We start from the raw sequence: 20104 nt of genomic DNA, 5'->3' as shown, positions 1-20104 counted from the left end.
GGACATCTACATTTATGGTAGGTACAAAACTGTACTTTCATCATGTTTCACTGTTGCAGTCATTACACTTGGGTTATCCTGCTGGCAGGCGACCTGCAGTCGGCAGGTTATCCTGCTGGCAGGCGACCCGCAGTCGGCTCGAGTTCCAAAGTCTTGGTCCGGCATCGGTTGCTGTCGCCTTTTCCCTGGCGTCAGTGCGCCAAGGGTATAAAAGTTGCAATCAACGCCATTTTCTTCAGTCTTTCTTGCTGTGCGGTGCCCGAAACAATTGAGTTTCAGAATCGAAGTCTTCAATAAAGCTAAGTACCCCGATGGGGAAACTTTTTCTTGCTCCAGACCAATGTCAATAAAAGTTAATAATTGTATTTCTTGTGGGAAGCAAATACCTCATAAGGACTTTTACTCTTACTGTATTCCTTGCCTAGGCCCTCACCACGATGTTACTAGTTGTCGGTTTTGTGCTAGATTCAATAAACGCACTATTAAACATCTGTTTGATTTTGCTTTACATTATTTTGGCCGAAGGTTTAATTACATAATGCCGTCGGAACAACCGACGACCGGAATTTATATAAAAACGCAAGGACAAAGAAAAGGACAGGCATCCAAGGTCCAAAACCGACGAAGCCTCTTCTAGGCCAGTCGCTGGTTTGCCGATTCTCAGTGAGGTGCTTTCGCAGCCCCTGACACCTGCTACCTCAAAGCCACAGGCCGTAACCGACAGCCACGTGGAGACAGCCACGTGGAGACACCGAGGCCTGTGGAAACTCAAGGTATTGGGCCTACGGAAACTATACCCTCAGATGGGTCCGGAGCCGCTGAGCAGGCATCAGCTTCTGAGGGTGTTTTCAGACCTTCACAGCTTACAATTAAGCCCACTACAGCAGCAAAGGCAAAGTCAAAAACACCATTAAAGACAAGGAAACAAGTACAGCATTCTCCAGAGCAGTCATCCATGCCAAAGAAACACATGCTTAAAATGGCCGAAGACCTAATTACTTTAATCAGGGGTTCCCATCCCCCTCCTGACAAAAGGCCTAGGCAAGACACTGATTATGATTCTTCTGACCAGGTTTCCTTTTTCTCTGATTCCTCTTCTGATCAGGGATATTCTCTCCCTCCCTATGAGGACTCTGATGCAGAAGAGTCCATACCTTCAGCCTCTCCGCCTGAGGATTATTCTTTTGGGGAAACCCTGCACACCATGAGGGAGCATTTCCATTGGGAGAGCCAGGATTATTCAGAATCCAAGAAAAGGCTCAGAGACTTCCTTTTATTGCCTCAGCACAGGCTCCTGGCTATCCCCCCTGTGCTTGATATTGTTGTTGTTTTTTCTGAATACAGTCTGTCTCCTGATTCTTTACCCCCTGCCCCAGTCAAGCCAGACAGGTACTACAGGGTCCCTGACTCTCATAAATTCCTTTACAAAAACCCTGCTGCAGACCCAGAAACAATTTCTCAGGGTCCTAACGGGGTTAAGGCTTCCACTGCTAAAAATTCTGTCCCCTTGGACAGGGATTCCAGAGCTCTGGACAGATTGGGGAAAAAAGTTTACACTTCTGCTACTTTAGCTGTAAGAGCTTTAAACTGCCAGTTTCACATGCTTAAATATCAACAGTACCTCATGTCATTGTTAAAACAGAAAATGGTTTCAAATACAGAAGGTCCTGACAGTAAGGAAATGCAGGATTTATTGCATGCAATTGAACAAGTGGGAAAGCATACTCTGCAGTGTAGTTTTGATTCATTAGAGGCTTCTTGTAGAGCCGCAGTTACAGGCTCTGTTATTCGAAGGCATGCTTGGTTGAAAGAACAAAGTTTACCTGATCATGTTAAAGTAAAATTAATGGATGCTCCATTACAGCATGATACTTTGTTTGGTGTTAAGGCAGAAGAGGTGTTAAAGAAAATGGAGGATAAAGCAAAGTCAATGCAGACAGTGAAAGATTTCTTACAGGTTCAACCACCTAGATTTAGCAGAAACTGGCCTTCAAAAAATTGGTCCTTTCCAGTGTCAGGCCACAAAGAGGCAGATACAGACGCCCAAGAGGCAGATCTCAGCCCCAAGGCTCCTACAGACCTAAACAATGGGGTGCTTCAGCCCCCAAAGGAGGGGAAGACCAATCACAACCTTATAGGAAACAGTCCCAATGACTTCCCTCTGCAAATGCCAAGCACTTACCTCTTGACAGCACCCCTAGGGGGAAAGCTAGCACTTTTCTCAAAAAATTGGCACATGATCACCCAGGACCAATGGGTGCTGAATATTGTTTCTCAGGGTTACAGGTTCCACTTCCACACGCTTCCAAAACCAAAAGGTATGCCAGACCTGCCACAAAACCAATGGGCAGAGGCACAAAAACAGATTGCTGCTCTTATGGACATGGAAGCTGTTCAAAAAGTTCCACAGCAAGAACAGGGACAAGGATTTTACTCAAGACTTTTCTTAGTACCCAGAAAGGACAAAGCCTGGAGACCAGTACTGGACCTGTCAATCCTAAATACTTTCCTGGATGTTCCAAAATTCAAAATGTTAACACTACAGCAACTTCTGCCCATGCTGGGCAGGAAGGCTTGGCTAGTTACTTTGGACCTCAAGGAGGCATACCTGCATGTCCCAATCAGACAATCTTGCAGAAGATATCTCAGATTCATAGCAGGCTCAATGCATTACCAATTCTCTGCACTGCCCTTTGGCTTATCTACTGCACCCAGAGTCTTCACAAAATGCCTGGCACCAGTAATTGCATTTTGCAGACAAAAAGGAATTCAAATATATCCCTACTTGGACGACTGCCTTATTCAAGCAGAGAGCAAGGACATTCTTTTAAAGCATCTGGCGTTTGTAAAAAGATTGCTAATTTGCCTAGGGTGCACAGTAAATGAAAAGAAATCAAAACTAGTGCCCTCTCAAGAGATAATATTCCTGGGTGCAAGCTTAAATACAACTGCCCAGATGGCTTATCTCACGCCAGACAAACAAAGGCAACTGACTCATTACTTTCAAATGATGGTAACAAAAACCCAGCTCCATGCAAGAAAAATTCTGCAGGCCCTGGGCTGCATGGCATCCTGCATTCTACTAATTCCATATGCAAAACTGCATATGAGGAAACTACAATGGTATCTAAAAAGTGTTTGGACTCAGCATTGTCACAGTCTGGAGACCATCATAACTTTAATTCCCTGCCTACAACAGGAGTTTCGATGGTGGTCCCAGGCCTGTTACCACAACAAGGGACAGCCTTTCACCTTACCCACAGCTAGGCAGACAATAACAACGGATGCATCGGATTATGCCTGGGGGCACATATGGCAGGAAAATGTATTCAGGGCACGTGGCCCAAGGAATAAATGCATCCACATCAATCAAAAAGAGATGCTAGCTGTACAGAATGCCCTGACCGCTTTCAAGGACCTAATACATCCAGGACAACTATTAATAAAGACGGACAATACCACAGTTATGTGGTACATAAACAAGCAAGGGGGCACACATTCCTACCCCCTATGCAGACAAGCCATGACTTTGTGGAACACAGCACTGACCTATCAAGTACATCTGCAGGCACAATTCCTGCCAGGAACAAAAAATACACTGGCAGACGAACTAAGCAGAAATCTCATGGATCCTCACGAATGGAAGCTAAATCCACAAGTGTTTAGCATAATGACGAAATGAGGACGCCCAGACATAGATCTTTTTGCCTCCCCTCACAATTACCAAATACAGAAATTTTGCACAAGAACTTATCACTCTCAAGCATGGAAAGTGGATGCTCTATCATTCAGCTGGAAAGGCCTGACAGTCTATGCCTTCCCTCCGATGCCTCTTCTCACCAAGGTGCTACTAAAAGTCAGACAAGAAAGGCCAAAAATGATCCTGATTGCCCCAGACTGGCCACGCCAGCACCCAATCCTAAAGAGTTTGTCTCAAGGCCCATCTTGGCTTCTACCTCAAATTCCTCATCTTCTGACACAACAAAACAATCAGATTATGTACAGTCAACTCAGAACCTTAAACCTGGCAGCATGGCAGATAATGTAGCCACTCAGACTGCATCTCTCTCTAAAGCTGTTATGGATGTCATTTTAGAAGCCAGGAGGCCCAGCACTAGGAAATCTTGTGCAGAAAAATGGAAGAGATTCTGTGATTGGAACTAGGCACAAGGGCTCTAACCACTTGACCCTAATATACCTCAGATTTTACAATACCTAACTGAGATGCTGGATAAAGGCTCATCTTTCTCATCTATTAAAATCAATGCCTCTGCCATTTCAGCTCATTAAAATACGGAACCTCCTATTTTTTCACAAATTTTTCAGCAAATAAGAGTAGCAGCAATGGTAGCATTGTGTGCCCCTTCTTTTGCAAATGTGGTATTGCTAAGTTTGGAAGATCAGTTTGTATTTAAAAGTTTCTTCAACAAAAACCTACACTTGTGTATGTCTTTTTTGGATGACATTTATTTTATAGGAAGGTGAGGTAGACAAAATCAATAATTTTGTAGAATACTTGAACAGTACTATGGAGTTTTTGAAATTTACATAGTCCTGGAGCAGAAAAAAGTTATTTGGATACCCTTATTTTCCACACATCTAATGGTTTCAAGTCCAACATTTTTAGGAAAGAAACTTTTTGCAGCTGCTATCTACACTTCACCAGCAGCCACCCTATTTGGCAAAGTAAGAGCTTAGTGAAGGGACAAGCCATTAGAGTGGCACATATGACCTCCCTGAAGGATGACATGTGGCTGGAGTTAGCAAAGTTAAGGGAAATGTTTTAACAAGGGGTTACCCTGATCATACTCTAGATACCTTGATTTAGAAGTGTGTAATGAGTTGGGGAATGGATGTAAACCACTTCTGAGCACTGGACTCACTGCATCTACCAACAATATGGAACAAAAATATGAAAGGGCCTTGGTAGTAGAACATAACCATGACCTCATTGAAAGAAATTTGGTTTATTTTTAAGACTAACTCTGAAATATATGAGTTGGTAGAGAATGAACCCGCTTTTATTACTAAAACAGCACCTAATTTCAGAAGACTAATGGAGAACAAATATGGTACATTCCAAAGGCAATTAAAGGAACTATGAGATGTGGGTGCTGTAAACGGTGTACTTGCATCACTAGGAACCAGACCTTAATATTAGCTAATACTGTGAGTAGCAGCATGTCCTCCTCGTGGTCGAGTGGCCTCCGAAAGACATGCGTGAATGGGTGTGCCTTCGCTGAAGGTTGGGCTGGCAACTCGGCACCATAAAAATCTACTGCCAATCATTAGCGGACCGGAGTTCTGCTGTGGCGACCCCTTACCGGTAAAAGCCGAAAAGACAAACAACAACTGTGAATAGCAGAATAACATTTCAGGGTGGTGATTGCGCCACCTCGAGTAGTACATGTTGCTTACTGTATTAAATGTTTAGCATTTTATATTGGCAAGACTGAGTATGCCTTAAAGACACGTATATATGAACAAGCATATGACATTGCCAGCAAAAATGAAAATGGGGCACTATTCAAACATTCTATTGTATGTCAAGGATTTAAGAAATTTTGCTTTGATATCCTGGAAAAAGTTAGATTGGACCCAAGAGGGGGGAATTGGAAAAAATGTTTTTAAAAGTAAGGGAACTTAAGTGGTAACTTAAACTTGGTGCAATATTCTCCCCTGGTTTAAACGACAGTGCTCCTGTGTGAAGTACAAAAGCTATAATAAATCATATGCTATTTAACCATCACTTACAATTATAATGTTTGTTACATATGCATATACACAAATTGTGTATGCCTTGTTTGTAATAAGATTGAAGATGTTCTTCCTGTTTCACTGTTGCAGTCATCACATTTGGGTTATCCCTGCCAGGGTAGCCCTCAGCCGGCCCGAATACCTGAGACTTAGTATTTCTGCATTGGTTGCTGTCACTTTAAGACTGACATCAGGTCGTCGTGGAAAGAATTTGATTCCTCTCTTTCCATATTCCACTTGCTGCCCTACACATGTGCCCAGGCCCACTGTGATTAATCATGGGTGTGTGGCTTCATCCAGCAAAATTGGGGCTACCTGTGTTTTAAGGATGAATCCTTGATGTTCTTCGTGTTTCACTGTTGCAGTCATTACATTTGGGTAATCTGTTGGCAGGTTGTCCTCATTCGGCCTGATTAACAAAGTCTTGGGTCCTGCTTCGGTTGCTGTCCCTTCTTCCATGACGTCAGGTTGTCAGGGGTATAAAACATGCAGCTGACGCCATTACTTCAGTCTTTTTTGCCACGTGGTGCCCGAAGCAAAAGCAGTTTGCAAGTGCCAGTCGGCTGACTCCTAAAATTTTTGTTATCGAGTTTCAGATCCGAAGTCTTCAACTAAAAAGCTAAGTACCCCGTTGGGGAAACTTCTTGCTCCTTACCGATGTCAGTAAAAGTTAATAATTGCATTACTTGTGGGAAGGAAATACCTCATAAGGATTTTCATTAGTACTGTATTCCTTGCCTAGGCCCTGACCACAACGTACCTTGCTTTCGGTTTTGTGCTTTATTTAATCAACGCACTATCAAACGTCGGTACATTTTTGTTTCTAAATATTTTGGCTCACACTTTCATTATCCAGAAATGTCTGTTAGCAATCTGACTACTGGAATACCTAAAAAAAATGCAAAGAAAGAGAGAGGCCACCGAGGTCCAAAACTGCCGATGACGCTTCTAAGCAAGTCGCCAGTTCGCCGGTACTCAGTGATGCGCTTTCGCAGCCCCTGATACCTGCCACTTATGATTCGCAGGCCTCTACTGAGACCCATTCGGAGTCCGGTATGCTGTGAGATGCTTCAATTATGGAACCCTCGGATGTCTCTACCTTGGATGGGTCCAGAGCTGCTGTGCAGGCACCGGCTTCTGAGGGTGATGTCCTTCAAGGATGCATCTGCAGTCCTAACAAATGGGTTGTCCTGTCATCAGGCAGCCCTTCGGTCGGCCGGATTCCAAAGTCTGGGTCTGGCCTCGGCTGGTGTCGCACTTCACCCGACGTCATCTCTGCTGGTCTTCGGGTATAAAGGCATCAGCCGACGCCATTTTCCTCAGTCTTTCTTGCCGCGTGACCAAGCAGAAGCTGTTCGCAAGTGCCGGTCGGTCAGATCCAGAGATTAATATTACCGAATACAACTTCAAGACTTCTAAAGCTAAGTACCCCGTTGGGGACTCTTTCTTGCCTCAGCCGATGTCAGAAAAAGTAAATAACTGTTTAACTTGTGGGAAACAAATACCTCATAAAGATTTCCACTCTTACTGCTTACCTTGTTTAGGCCCAGACCACGACGTAGCAGCTTGTTTAGCCTGTGCTTCCTTCAACCGACGAACGCTTAGGCGTCGGTCGGAGTTTGCTGAACAGTTTTTCGGCTCAGACTTTGCGTACATTATGCCGTCGGATTCTCAGACTACCCAAATTAAGAAACGCAAAGAAAAGGACCGACACTCGCGGTCCGCGGTTTCGGCCGAAACCACGGTAAAGCAAATCGCGAGTGTCTCGGTTTCGGCCGAAACCGAGCAAACGGTTCAATCTACAGCCGAATCCATGACTACTACTGAGGCCCCTTCTACCCTAGCTGAATCGGCCTCTGAAATTTTGCCTACTAATCTGGTTTCTCTAGAGTTATCGGACACAATCCCTTTGGATGTCTCTACCCCAGCACGTGGTGCTGCTAGGCCTCCTGCAGCCGTGTCTATAAAGGCCTTTGCCAGGGCTAAAGCAGCCAAAACTGCTAAATCAGTGCCTGTTAAGCCCCCCTCTCACAGGCCCAGCTCCAGTTCACAAATGCTTACTCTGGCAGAGGATCTCATCTCTAATAAGGGGATCCCAATCTCACCCAGACAGGGCCTCACAACCACCGGAAAAGAGACCTAGAGCAGAGCCCCCTGAGCCAGGCTCCTCAGATGACTCTTCTGATGACTCAGACATTACAGACCATCCAGAGGCTCCTCTTTCTACTTATGAAGATTCTGATGCTGAAGAAATCTATTCCTTCTGCCTCTCCACCAGAGGAATTTTCCTTTGGGGAAACCTTACATGCCATGCGAGAGCAATTCCAATGGCAGGGACAAGATTTCTCAGATTCAAGAAAAAGGCTTAGGACCTTTTTACACTTACCACAACATAGGCCCTTAGCTATACCTTCAGTTCTTCCTGTTGTGGATGATGCATTTAATGATGTTTGCACTGCTCCTGATACTTTACCTCCAGCCCCTGCTAAGCCCGACAGGTTCTACAGGGTACCGGACACTCATCACCACTTATATAAGGCTCCTTTTGCAGATCCGGAGACTATCTCCCAGGGGCCTAAGGCAGTAGCTTTGACCTCAGCTAAAAACCCTCTCCCTTCTGATAGGGAATCCAGGTCCTTAGAGAGATGGGGTAAAAAAGTATAAACCTCCGCTACTCTCTCAGCTAGAGCTTTGAACTGTCAGTTTCATATGATCCAATACTAAGAGTTTATGCTTGATCAGTTAACTAAGAAACTGTCCTCTGATGATTCCTTAGATAAGAAATATGTTCTAGAAATGATGAATAACATTCAGCAGGTTAGTAACCATTCTTTAAAATGTGGCTATGATGCACTGGAGGCTTCATTTAGATCAGCCATGACTGGCACAGTTATAAGAAGGCATGCATGGTTGAAAGAGCAGGTCTTGCCGGATCATGTTAAAGCAAAGCTATTAGATGCTCCTATGGACAAGGTCAGTCTATTTGGTTCTCCTGCCCAACAAGTAATGAAGAAAATGGAAGAGAAGGCAAAATCTGTACAAACAGTTAAAGATTTCTTACAGGTACAGCCCCCAAGGTTCAGCAGGAACTGGCCTTCCAAAAATTGGTCCTTTCCAGGCTCCTCTAAAAATCAGAGCGGCAGGAATAGACGTTCCAGAGGCAGAAATCAATCCAGAGGAGGTGCCTACAGGGGACGCCAGTGGCAAGGCAATAACCAACGAGGCACAGATACAACCACTACCACTGCAACAGGACAATCACAGTGACTTGGCTCTAACACCGCCTACCAGGGAACAAATAGTAGCACCCTTAGGCGGAAAGTTAGCCTTATTTTCAAAAAACTGGCACTATATCACAAGAGACAACTGGATTTTACAAACTATAGACCAAGGCTACAGGTTTCATTTCCACACCTTACCAGCAAAAAGAGGAATGCCAAACCTGCCACCAAATCAAAAATCAGAAGCCCTAAAACAAATAGCTCAATTAACAAAGATGAGAGCTGTGGAAAGGGTACCACCTACAGAACAGGGCAAGGGATTTTACTCCAGACTCTTCCTAGTACCAAGAAAAGAGAACAGTTGGAGACCTATTCTCGACCTGTCCGCTTTAAACACATTCATCATAGTTCCAAAATTCAAAATGCTGACCCTACACCAACTTCTTCCCATGCTGGGCAAGGAGTATTGGCTGGTAACTCTAGATCTCAAGGAGGCATACCTGCACGTCCCCATACGACCAATTTGCAGAAGGTACCTCAGATTTCTTGCAGGATCAGAGCATTATCAATTCTCAGCATTGCCCTTTGGCTTATCTACTGCGCCCAGAGTGTTCACGAAATGCCTGGCATCAGTAATCGCTCATTGCAGGCTTCAGGGAATCCAAATTTATCCATACCTGGACGACTGCCTGATACAAGCGGACAACAAAAGCAAGCTGACACAAGACTTACAAAGAGTCATTTGCTTACTACAAGCCCTGGGATACACAGTCAATTTAAAAAAGTCAAAACTGGTACCATCCCAGACAATAACATTCTTGGGTGCAGATTTGGACACAGTAAAACAGATGGCATTCCTAACTGCAGAAAAACAAGAACAACTTCCTCTGTACTTCTTGGCACTAGCAAAGCAGAACAAACTAACAGCAAGGAAAGTACTGCAGGCCTTGGGTTTCATGGCATCCTGCATAATCTTGGTCCCTCATGCCAGACTACATATGAGAAAGCTACAGTGGTACCTAAAGAATTTATGGTCTCAACACAAGCACAGCTTAGAAACCGAAATACCACTAATCCCATGCCTGAAACAAGAGTTCCTATGGTGGGCTCAGACGTGCCAGGCAAACCCAGGCTTGTCCTTCCACAGCATTCAAGCAAGACAAACCATCACAACGGACGCCTCAGACCTCGGTTGGGGGGCACACATGCTGGACAAGTGCATTCAAGGCTTATGGACTCCAGAACAACTACACCTGCACATAAATCAAAAAGAAATGCTGGCAGTAAAACTAGCATTCCAGAATTTCAGACCATTCCTCAAAGAGGGCCAATTGATAAGGACAGACACCACCACAGTCATGTGGTACATCAACAAACAGGGAGGCACGCATTCATACCCCCTATGCCGAATGACTCTGGACCTGTGGAATATGGCTCTGAGCTACAACATTCAATTACAGGCAATATTTGTACCGGGAAAAGAAAATATCCTAGCAGACATGTTAAGCAGAACTACCTCGGATGCTCACGAATGGATGCTACACCCGGACATCTTCAAAGCCATCACAAAGAAATGGGGAATGCCACAAATAGACCTATTTGCATCCCCACTCAATCACCAGCTCAACAAATTCTACACAAGGACATACCACCCTCTTGCTTGGAAGGTGGACTCTCTATCCTTCAATTGGAAAGGCCTGACAGCATATGCATTTCCACCCCTTCCTTTGATGCACAAGGTACTACTGAAAATCAGAGGAACGTCCAAGGATAATTCTGATAGCTCCAAATTGGCCAAGACAACATTGGTATCCATTACTGAGGAGCATGTCCCGGGGGGGAACGTGGACTCTACCCCTGATTCCTTTGATGTTGACTCAGAGCAACTATAACATCTTGCATCCAAACCTGAAAACTCTGTAACTCACTGCCTGGAACATTACATAAGAGCATCCAACCCAGATTTATCCCAAAGGGTTAAAGACATTATCCTTAAGGCCCGCAGACCTTCTACTAGAAGGAACTATGCAGGAAAATGGAAAAGGTTTGTCATTTGGAGTACGGAAAGAGGGAAAGATGTGTCAAAGGTAGATATTGCCAACATCCTGGAGTATTTGGCAGAGCTCCTACATACTGGCCTGTCCTATTCCTCCATCAAAATACATGCATCAGCTATTTCTGCAGAATACAGCCTCGATCCCCCTGTCTTCAAGCATCCTCTACTCAGGCAGTTCCTCAGAGGAATTAAGAATGTAAAACCTCCTAGGAAACCACCATTACCAGCATGGGACTTGAATTTTGTGCTAGAAAAATTGACACTCCTCCATTCGAACCAGCAGCAACAGCAGATCTTCAACACCTATCCTGGAAAACTGCTTTCCTACTGGCAATTACTTCAGCAAGAAGGGTTTCGAACTACAGGCTTTAATGGCAGTGCAACCCTTCCTAATCTTCCATCAAGATAGAGTGTCCATGAGAACTAATCCTACATTTATGCCTAAGGTGGTATCCAGAGTGTCTCTAAACCAGGCAATCCACCTACCTACCTTCTTTCCCAATCCACAGAACAAAGGGGAAAGACTGCTGCATACCTTGGATGTACATAGACAGTTGCGCTACTACCTGGACAGAACCAAGGGCAATAGAAAAACTGACCAGCTTCTAGTAGCCTATGCAACAGGAAGGGAAGGAAAAGCAATTTCCAAACAGACAATCTCCAAGTGGATAGGAAATTGCATAAGATTCTGTTACTCCTATCATGGAAAGCAAATTCCACAGAACATAAGGCCTCATTCTACAAGGGCTACAGCCACTACTACAGCCTTCTTACGAGGAGTGGCTACCAAGGACATTATTGAGGCGGCTACTTGGACCTCCGTGCATACATTTGCCAAACATTGTAACTTACCTCTATACTCTAGATCCCGAGCAGGGTTTGCCACTGCTGTGTTGCAAGGGATCCTAACTACACCATAATTCTTATTCCTCCTCCCCTAGTTTGGCTATGGTATTCTACCCATTTGTTAGGACTGCAGATGCATCCTTGAAGGACATAGTACAGTTTTGTACCTACCATAAATGTAGATGTCCGAACAGGATAGCATCTGCAGTCAGGATTACCCACCCTCCTTCCCCTCTGTGGTACTCCTAGGGTATTGCCCACCTAATAGCTAGCTGGGGGGGGGATCTCTTATGGTGTATTTGTTTGTATATATGTACATACATGTATATTTTTGTGTTTGCCTTCTACTTTTTAGGAAACATTGGCATTTACCCAAAAATTTAGCTATCCAAGAGGGCTACTGGCATCTGGGGCAAGAAACACTGAGGAAAATGGCGTCGGCTGATGCCTTTATACCCGAAGACCAGCAGAGATGACGTCGGGTGAAGTGCGACACCAGCCGAGGCCAGACCCAGACTTTGGAATCCGGCCGACCGAAGGGCTGCCTGACGACAGGACAACCCATTTGTTAGGACTGCAGATGCTATCCTGTTCGGACATCTACATTTATGGTAGGTACAAAACTGTACTTTTTCAGGCCTACAGATTTGTATATTAGACCAACGCCATCTTCAAAACTAAGGCCAAAATCTTGATCTATGCCTAAAAAGCAGACACCTGGGCTACATGTGCAGGCCCCTATGCCTAAAAAAACAAATGATCAAAATGGCTGAAGATTTAATTACTCTAATCAGGGGTAGCCAACCCCCCCCCCCTCTTCTAAGAGGCGTAGGCAAGACATTGATTATGAATATTCTGAACAGGATTCTATTTCTTCTGACTCTTCTAATGAATGGGAATTGTCTACACCTACTTATGAGGACTCTGATGCAAAAGATTCCATTCCTTCTGCTTCGCCCCCTGAGGATTTTTCTTTTGGGGAAACTTTACACACCCTAAGGGAACATTTCCACTGGGAAAGTCAGGATTTCTCTGCATCTAAAGAGACTTGGGGATTTCCTTCTTTTTCTTCTTCAGCATAGGCCTTTGGTTAAACCTCCTCTTCTAGACATTGTTGATGATTTTTCAGAATCTAGTATGGCTCCTGATTCTCTGCCTCCGGCTCCTTGTGAGCCAGACAGATACTACAGGGTTCCTGACTCCCACAAATTCTTTTTTAAAAATCCTGCTGCAGATCCTAAAACCATTTCTCAGGGTCCCAAGGGCATTAAGGCTTCTACTGCTAAAAATCCTACCCCTTCTGATAGAGATTCCAGGGCGCTGGATAGATGGGTTAAGATTTACACTTCTGCAACCTTGGCAATCAGGGCTTTAAACTGTCAATTTCATATGCTAAAATATCAACAGCATATCATGGGACTGCTTAAAAAGATCATTATGTTAATTTCTGACTGTGTGGAAAACAAAGATTTATAAGATGTATTGCATTCAGCTGAACAAGTTGGAAAGCATACTTTGCAATGTGGTTTTGATTCTTTGGAGGTTTCTTGCAGGGCTGCTGTAACTGGGTCTGTGCTAAGAAGGCATGCTTGGCTCAAAGAGCAAAATTGTTGGATGCTCCTTTACAACAGGACCGTCTCTTTGGTAATAAGGCTGAAGAAGTTTTAAAAAAGATGGACGATAAAGCTAAATCTATGCAAACTGTGAAAGATTTCTTACAAGTGCAACCTCCAAGATTTAGTAGGCACTGGCCTACTAAGAACTGGTCCTTTCCAGTTCCTTCGAGAGCCACTCAAGTCAAATCCAGATATTCCAAAAGTTCCAGGTTTCAGTCACAAGGGACTTTCAGAACAAAACAATGGAGTGCCTCCTCTTCCAAATCTGGAAACAACAAGACACCTCCCTATGGTAAGCAGTCTCAATGACTTCCCTTTACACTTACCAAGCACTTGCCTTTTAGCCACCCCTTTGGGGGGAAAACTGGCTCTTCATGCAATAAACTGGCAACTTATAACCCAGGACAAATGGGTTTTAAATATAGTATCCTAGGGATACAGATTATTTCCACACATTGCAAATTCCAAACGGATGGCCAAACCTGCCCCCAAATCAGAAGGCAGAGGCCCAGAAACAAGTACTTTCCCTGATGAGCATGGGGGGATATTCATCCAGTACCAGAAGAGGAAAAGGGACAAGGTTTCTATTCAAGACTTTTCCTGGTACCCAGAAAAGACAAACCATGGCATCCAATTCTGGACTTATCTACTCTAAACACCTTTCTGGACATTCCAAAATTCAAGATGCTGACTCTTCACCAGTTACTTCCTATGCTAAGCAAAGATGCCTGGTTGGCAACTCTAGATTTAGAAGAGGCTTACCTGCGTATCCCAATCAGGGAATCTTGCAGAAGATACCTCCGCTTCAAAGCAGGCTACTTGCATTACCAGTTCTCTGCACTGCCCTTTGGCTTATTTACTGCACCCAGGGTCTTTACAAAGTGCCTGGCTCCAGTAATTGCATTTTGCAGGCAAAGAAATGTTCAAATATGCCCATACCTGGACGATTGTCTGTCTAATTCAGGCAGAAAACAGGGACACTGTCTTCTAAACCATCTGGCATTTGTAAAAAGGGTTCTAACTTGTCTAGGGTACACTATAAATGAAAATAAATCACAACTGATACCCTCTCAAAAAATTACATTCCTGGGTGCAAGCTTGAATACAACTGCCCAGATGGCCTTCCTTGTGCCAGAAAAGCAAATTCATTTGGTGACTTACTTCAAACAGGTGGCCACAAAACCCCTGCTTTCTGCAAGGCAAATACTGCAAGCCTTGGGGTTCATGGCCTCCTGCATTCTTGTAATTCCATATGCAAGACTGCATATGAGGAGACTTCAGTGGTACTTAAAAAGTCTATGGAGTCAGCATTGTCGCAGCCTGGAAACAATGATTCCTATCATACCTTGCCTGTGACAAGAGTTCCTATGGTGGGCAGAGGCCTGCCACCAAAACAAGGGACTGCCATTCACATCACCCCCTGCCACCCAAATCCTAACTACAGATGCATCAGACTATGCCTGGGGGGCACATCTTGCAGGGAAGTGCATTCAGGGCAAATGGAGCCCAAATCAAATGCACCTTCATATCAATCAAAAAGAAATGTTAGCTGTACAGAATGCACTGACAGCCTTCAAAGACTACCTTCATCCAGGACAATTAATGATAGACAGACAACACCACGGTTATGTGGTACATAAATAAGCAGGGGGGTACACACTCCTACCCCCTTTGCAGACTAGCCATGGCATTGTGGAACATGGCCTTGATCTAAGTAGTACAACTACAAGTTCAATTCCTGCTAGGAAAGTTGAATACTCTGGCAGACGAACTAAGCAGAAATCTCATGGACCCATACGAATGGAAACCGGAACCACAGATTTACAACATGTTGACACGCAAATGGGGGAGCCCAGACATAGATCTTTTTGCCTCACCCCAGAACTGTCAGTTGGCTAAATTTTGCACAAGAACTCGTCACAAAAAAGCCTGGAAAGTGTACGCTCTATCCCGCTATCAGTCTATGCCTTTCCCCTTCTGCCTCTGCTCTCCAAAGTTCTACTAAAAGTCAAACAGGACAAGCCAAAAATTATTTTGATTGCTCCAGACTGGCCTCGCCAACACTGGTACCCACTCCTGCGCAATGTCACACCTTCCACCATGGCACCTGCCTCAAACACCTCACTTACTGTCTCAGCAGAACAACCAAATTCTGCACTCCGCTCCAAACTTTGAATCTTGCAGCATGGCTAATCACCTAAATTCACCCTTGGAATCCCTCAGCAAACCTGTGATGGATGTCATTTTGGAGGCGAGAAGGCCTAGTACTAGAAAATCTTATGACAAATGGAAAAGATTCTGTGCCTGGAATCAATCTCAAGGGGGATAAGCAAAGCAGTGCCCAACATTCCTCAGATTTTACAATCCTTAACTGAGATGCTTCACAAGGGCCTGTCCTTTTTCTTCTATAAAAATCCATTCCTCAGCCATTTCAGCTCATTACAACACAGAACCTCCCCTCTTCTCTCATCCTCTGCTAAAGTAGCATCTCAGAGGGGCCAAAAACTTAAGACCACCCAGGAGAGCTCTAACCCCTGCCTGGGACCTCAGTTTTGTATTGGAAAATCTCACTCTCCCTCCTTTTGAGCCAGCTGCTACTGCAGACTTAAACTTTCTCTCCTGGAAAACAGCTTTCCTTTTAGCAGTCACTTCAGCTAGAAGGATTTAAGAATTACAGGCTCTTATGACAGTGGAGCCTTTCATCATTTTTCATACGGACAGGGTATCTCTAAGGACCAATCCATCCTTCATGCCTAAGGTGGTAATCCAGTGTGGCTCTTAATCAGACCATTCATTTGCCAACTTTCTTTCTCAATCCACAGAACAAGGGGGAGCGGATTCTGTATTCATTGGTTGTACACAGACAACTTAGATTTTACTTAAACAGGACAAAATCTCAAAGAAAATCTGAACAACTGCTGGTGGCATTTGCTGCAGGGGGCAGAGGGAAAGGCCATTTCAAAGCAAACCATTTCCAAATGGATAAGCCATTGTATTAGTTTCTGCTATATGCACCATGGAAAAACTATCCCCCAGGGGATCAGATCCCATTCCACCAGGGCTGCATCTACTTCTACAGCCTTTCTCAGAGGTGTTCCTACCAGGGACATTCTAGAAACTGCTACCTGGAGCTCAGTTCATACGTTCACCAGACATTACCATTTACCACTTTTCTCTAAATCCAGAGCTGGCTTTGCCACTGCTGTCCTGCAGGGCCTTATAGCTGGTCCATATGCTATATAATTCCCTCCACCCAACCATAGCTTTGGGAATCTATCCAAATGTAATGACTGCAACAGTGAAACACGAAGAACATAATACAGTTGTGCACACTTGCCATAAATGTAGATGTTCGAGTGTATTCACTGTTGCAGTCCTGGTTACCCTCCCTCCAGACCTCTATTTTTCTCTGGCTATACCTCTACTTTCTTTCACTATGCTTAAAAGCCCTTTTGGTGCATTTGCTTTTGGGATTGGAGGTATATTTTTTGTGTTTTTAATTTTATTTGCTCCCCATTTGGGGTGCACCTGACATCTGGGCCAAGAAAAACTGATGTAATGGCATCTGCTGCAGGTTTTATACCTCTGATGACCTGATGTCATTGAAGAAGGGACAGCAACCGACCCAGGACCCAAGACTTTGTTAATCAGGCTGACTGAGGGCAACCTGCCAGCAGAGTTCCCAAATGTAATGACTGCAACAGTGAATGCACTCTAACATCTATATTTATGGCAAGTGTACACAACTGTACTTTGTCCCCAGGCTGGGGAAGTACTTGGTTATGCAAGCATATAAGGGCTTGATTCTTCGCTGTAGTGCTCCCTAATGCTCAACACAGCTTTCAGCATGCTTATGTGCATGCTCATATTTTCCAGCTGTAGCATATAGTCTGTTTTGTGGATATGCATCTTTGATCTTTTTGCCCATGTTGTCACGCTTTGCCTCCACTAGGTGTGGTCATAAATACAGATAGTTATCAGAAATGTTAATTGCTGTAATCTGTAGTTATCTTGGTAGTGAAAAACATCACACTTTGTGTTGCATGGGCACTGATTTAATCCATTTCAAGGAAGCCAGTTATCTTCGCTGTTTAGGCTTAATTTCCTAAAATAAAATCCTGATAAAGACAAGATGTACAGATGTGATTAATGCATTTAAGTCTATATTCCTGCAACAGGATACCTGATGTTTTCGTTCTACTTGTGTTCCACTGTGCAAATGTTAGAAATTCCGAAGATTTTTGCAAGAATGGGAGTTTAGACATGTAACATTTATTCCTTACTATCAGCAGTCCAATTGGCAAGTAGAGGCAACTGTCTAGATGGTGAAGAACCTTCTAAGATAGAGCAGCCCCAAAGCTATGCAGAACGTTATCTTGCAGTTTTTTTTTTGGAACGTAGGAATACTTCTCTTGCAGGGTCTTGAAGCTTGCAAGGAAAATTAACTAATTACTTTGGGTACACTACTGAAACTTGAAAATTAACCTAAAGTAATGGAAATGTGGCAATAGTTGAACTGACACAGAAGTAATGTTATGCTTGAAAGTGCAGCAGTTTTAAAGATTGGAGTCATTGTGAGTAAAAATGCCACGAGAATGTCCACTTCTAGGAAATGAAGTTGGTTGGTACTATTTTCAAATATTATCTTTATTTTCATGAGGGAGATGGAAGGTTGTATTGAAGAACTCACAAGCATGTATAGAAAATACATCAAAATCAAAGCTATAAGAAGAAGAGCATCCAGAATTGTTCCAAGAAGCCCTGTTACAATAAATTTGATTATGAAAACTGTGATACTCTGTAGCTGCAGAGAGAGAGAGTGACTTCTGAAGTCACATTTCCTAACAAAGCTGTAGTATAGCAAAAACTATCCCAAAAAGAAGAGCAGACATTAAATACTCCATACTAGGCCATTGAAGAAACCAGAGACAGAGAGACTGTTCAGGATGTTAAGATCTGATAAGTCTCATTTATTTAAAAGTACTTCAGAGTTGTACAGAAAACCATCTCATTAAACATTGAACAATGTTATGTATAGTTGTAGGGTGTGGTAAGGTCAATTCTGCATGGCTAGTGTAATTTACTGCTTGCTAGCTCAAACATGTTTATATTTGTTTTTATCATAGGCATGTATTATATATGCATACACATTACATTTTTTAAATTTAAAAAGTAGGACGTTATGTAATGGTTATACACCTTCAGTGAGCTGTGTAATGGGTTACGTGACCTTTCTTAGCAAACTCAGCTGGACCACGTTTGCATTGCCTCTGTGTTAATTTTGGTGAAGATTACATGTCCTGCTTATATAGACATTGCAGACTGGACTGTGCACAATATTGCATGGCTGATGATTTTTTTTTTATTTAGTTTGAGCAAGCAGCCTGGGTGCTTGACAGTGCAGGCAGGGTAAATGGGCAGGCCTGTTTTAGGAGGGCTTGTGCTTAGGGGGTGTATGCTTATGAGTTGATTTCCGTGTTGGAGACTGTTACAACTGTGTGGTGACTTCTGCAGATGGTTGAGGCAGTCCTGCTGACATCACCTCCTTGTGGAAGTAAGGGGTGGAACAGTGTTGATACCCACTGTGTGCCCCACCTATGGCCTGCTGCTGGGTTGTTGCAAGGGAGATGAGGAAAAAAACAACAAATCTTGAACCTTCCATGATGCTGCCTGTGTGGTGGCACCCTCTTGACTGATACAGGTCTCCATTGACAGGAGAATAAGTGGAGTTAAATGTTTGAAGAGGCACTGATGAACAGAAGACAGCAGGAGTAAAAAGATGTTAACTGTATTTGTTTTCATTTGCTTGATGTAAAAAAAATATGTATTTTACATTATTTTTATGGATACTTTTTTCCTCTTATTCCAACAGTGCTTATAAAGAATTGTCAACTATTATCTGCCGGTTTACTTTTTAGCTTTTTAGCATTCTTCTAATACTAACATATATATGGAGGATTTCTTATGTTTAGTTTCTTCACATTTGCTTTAATAAATGCCTTTCATATTACTTGATAGAGACACATGCTGATGATACCTTTATATGATTTTTCTACAGGAGGATAAATGTCCTCAGAAGACAGAGAAGCCCAAGAGGATGAACTACTGGCATTAGCTAGTATTTATGATGAAGATGAGTTCAGGAGGGCGGAATCAGCACAAGGTGGTGAAATTAGGATCTGCCTCACACTTTCACAGAATTTTAGAGTAGTGATGGCTGGTGAGTTGATATTTCTTGCTTACTTTTAATATTTACTGTGGTCTTCGGTATTTAGAGTAATCAACAGAGCATTTGTTGTACTTGAATATCCACTTCCCTTAAAGGTATACCACTCCCTTATACTGTTCTAGCATGTCGAGTGGTAGATTACTGGCGTCGTCTCCAGTTCAGCTGGTCAATCTGGGTATCTTGAGACAATGCTACAATTGTCTCATGTTACACAGACAACCCTCTCCTCCTCCCAACAAGCACAAATACATGTGAGAGATGCAACTATATAGCCAAACTGGAGGCTGAACTCTCTCAACTCAGGGCTGGCATGACCAGACAGGAGGAGATGGCAACCACACACACAACAATCCCAGTCCCACATAGACCTACCACAACT

General features: G+C 43.5%; 1 protein-coding gene across 4 annotated transcripts in view; it reads left to right on the top strand.

Moving 5' to 3' along the window:
• LOC122799903 (E3 ubiquitin-protein ligase RNF14-like) overlaps positions 1-20104 on the top strand; it is a 975557-nt gene that overhangs the window by 280059 nt on the left and 675394 nt on the right. For all 4 annotated transcript variants that reach the window (XM_044069290.1, XM_044069286.1, XM_044069287.1 and 1 more), the window contains exon 3: positions 19555-19716. In XM_044069290.1, coding sequence (XP_043925225.1) covers positions 19563-19716 — 154 coding nt within the window. In that variant the 5' untranslated portion in view covers positions 19555-19562. The remainder of the gene's footprint in view (positions 1-19554; positions 19717-20104) is intronic.

This window comes from Protopterus annectens, chromosome 4.part0 (assembly GCF_019279795.1).
Source record: "Protopterus annectens isolate FY-2018-M chromosome 4.part0, PAN1.0, whole genome shotgun sequence".
NCBI lineage: Eukaryota > Metazoa > Chordata > Ceratodontiformes > Protopteridae > Protopterus > Protopterus annectens.
The sequence above is the reverse complement of the archived record's forward strand: the minus strand, read 5'-3'. Positions and strand labels throughout refer to the sequence as shown.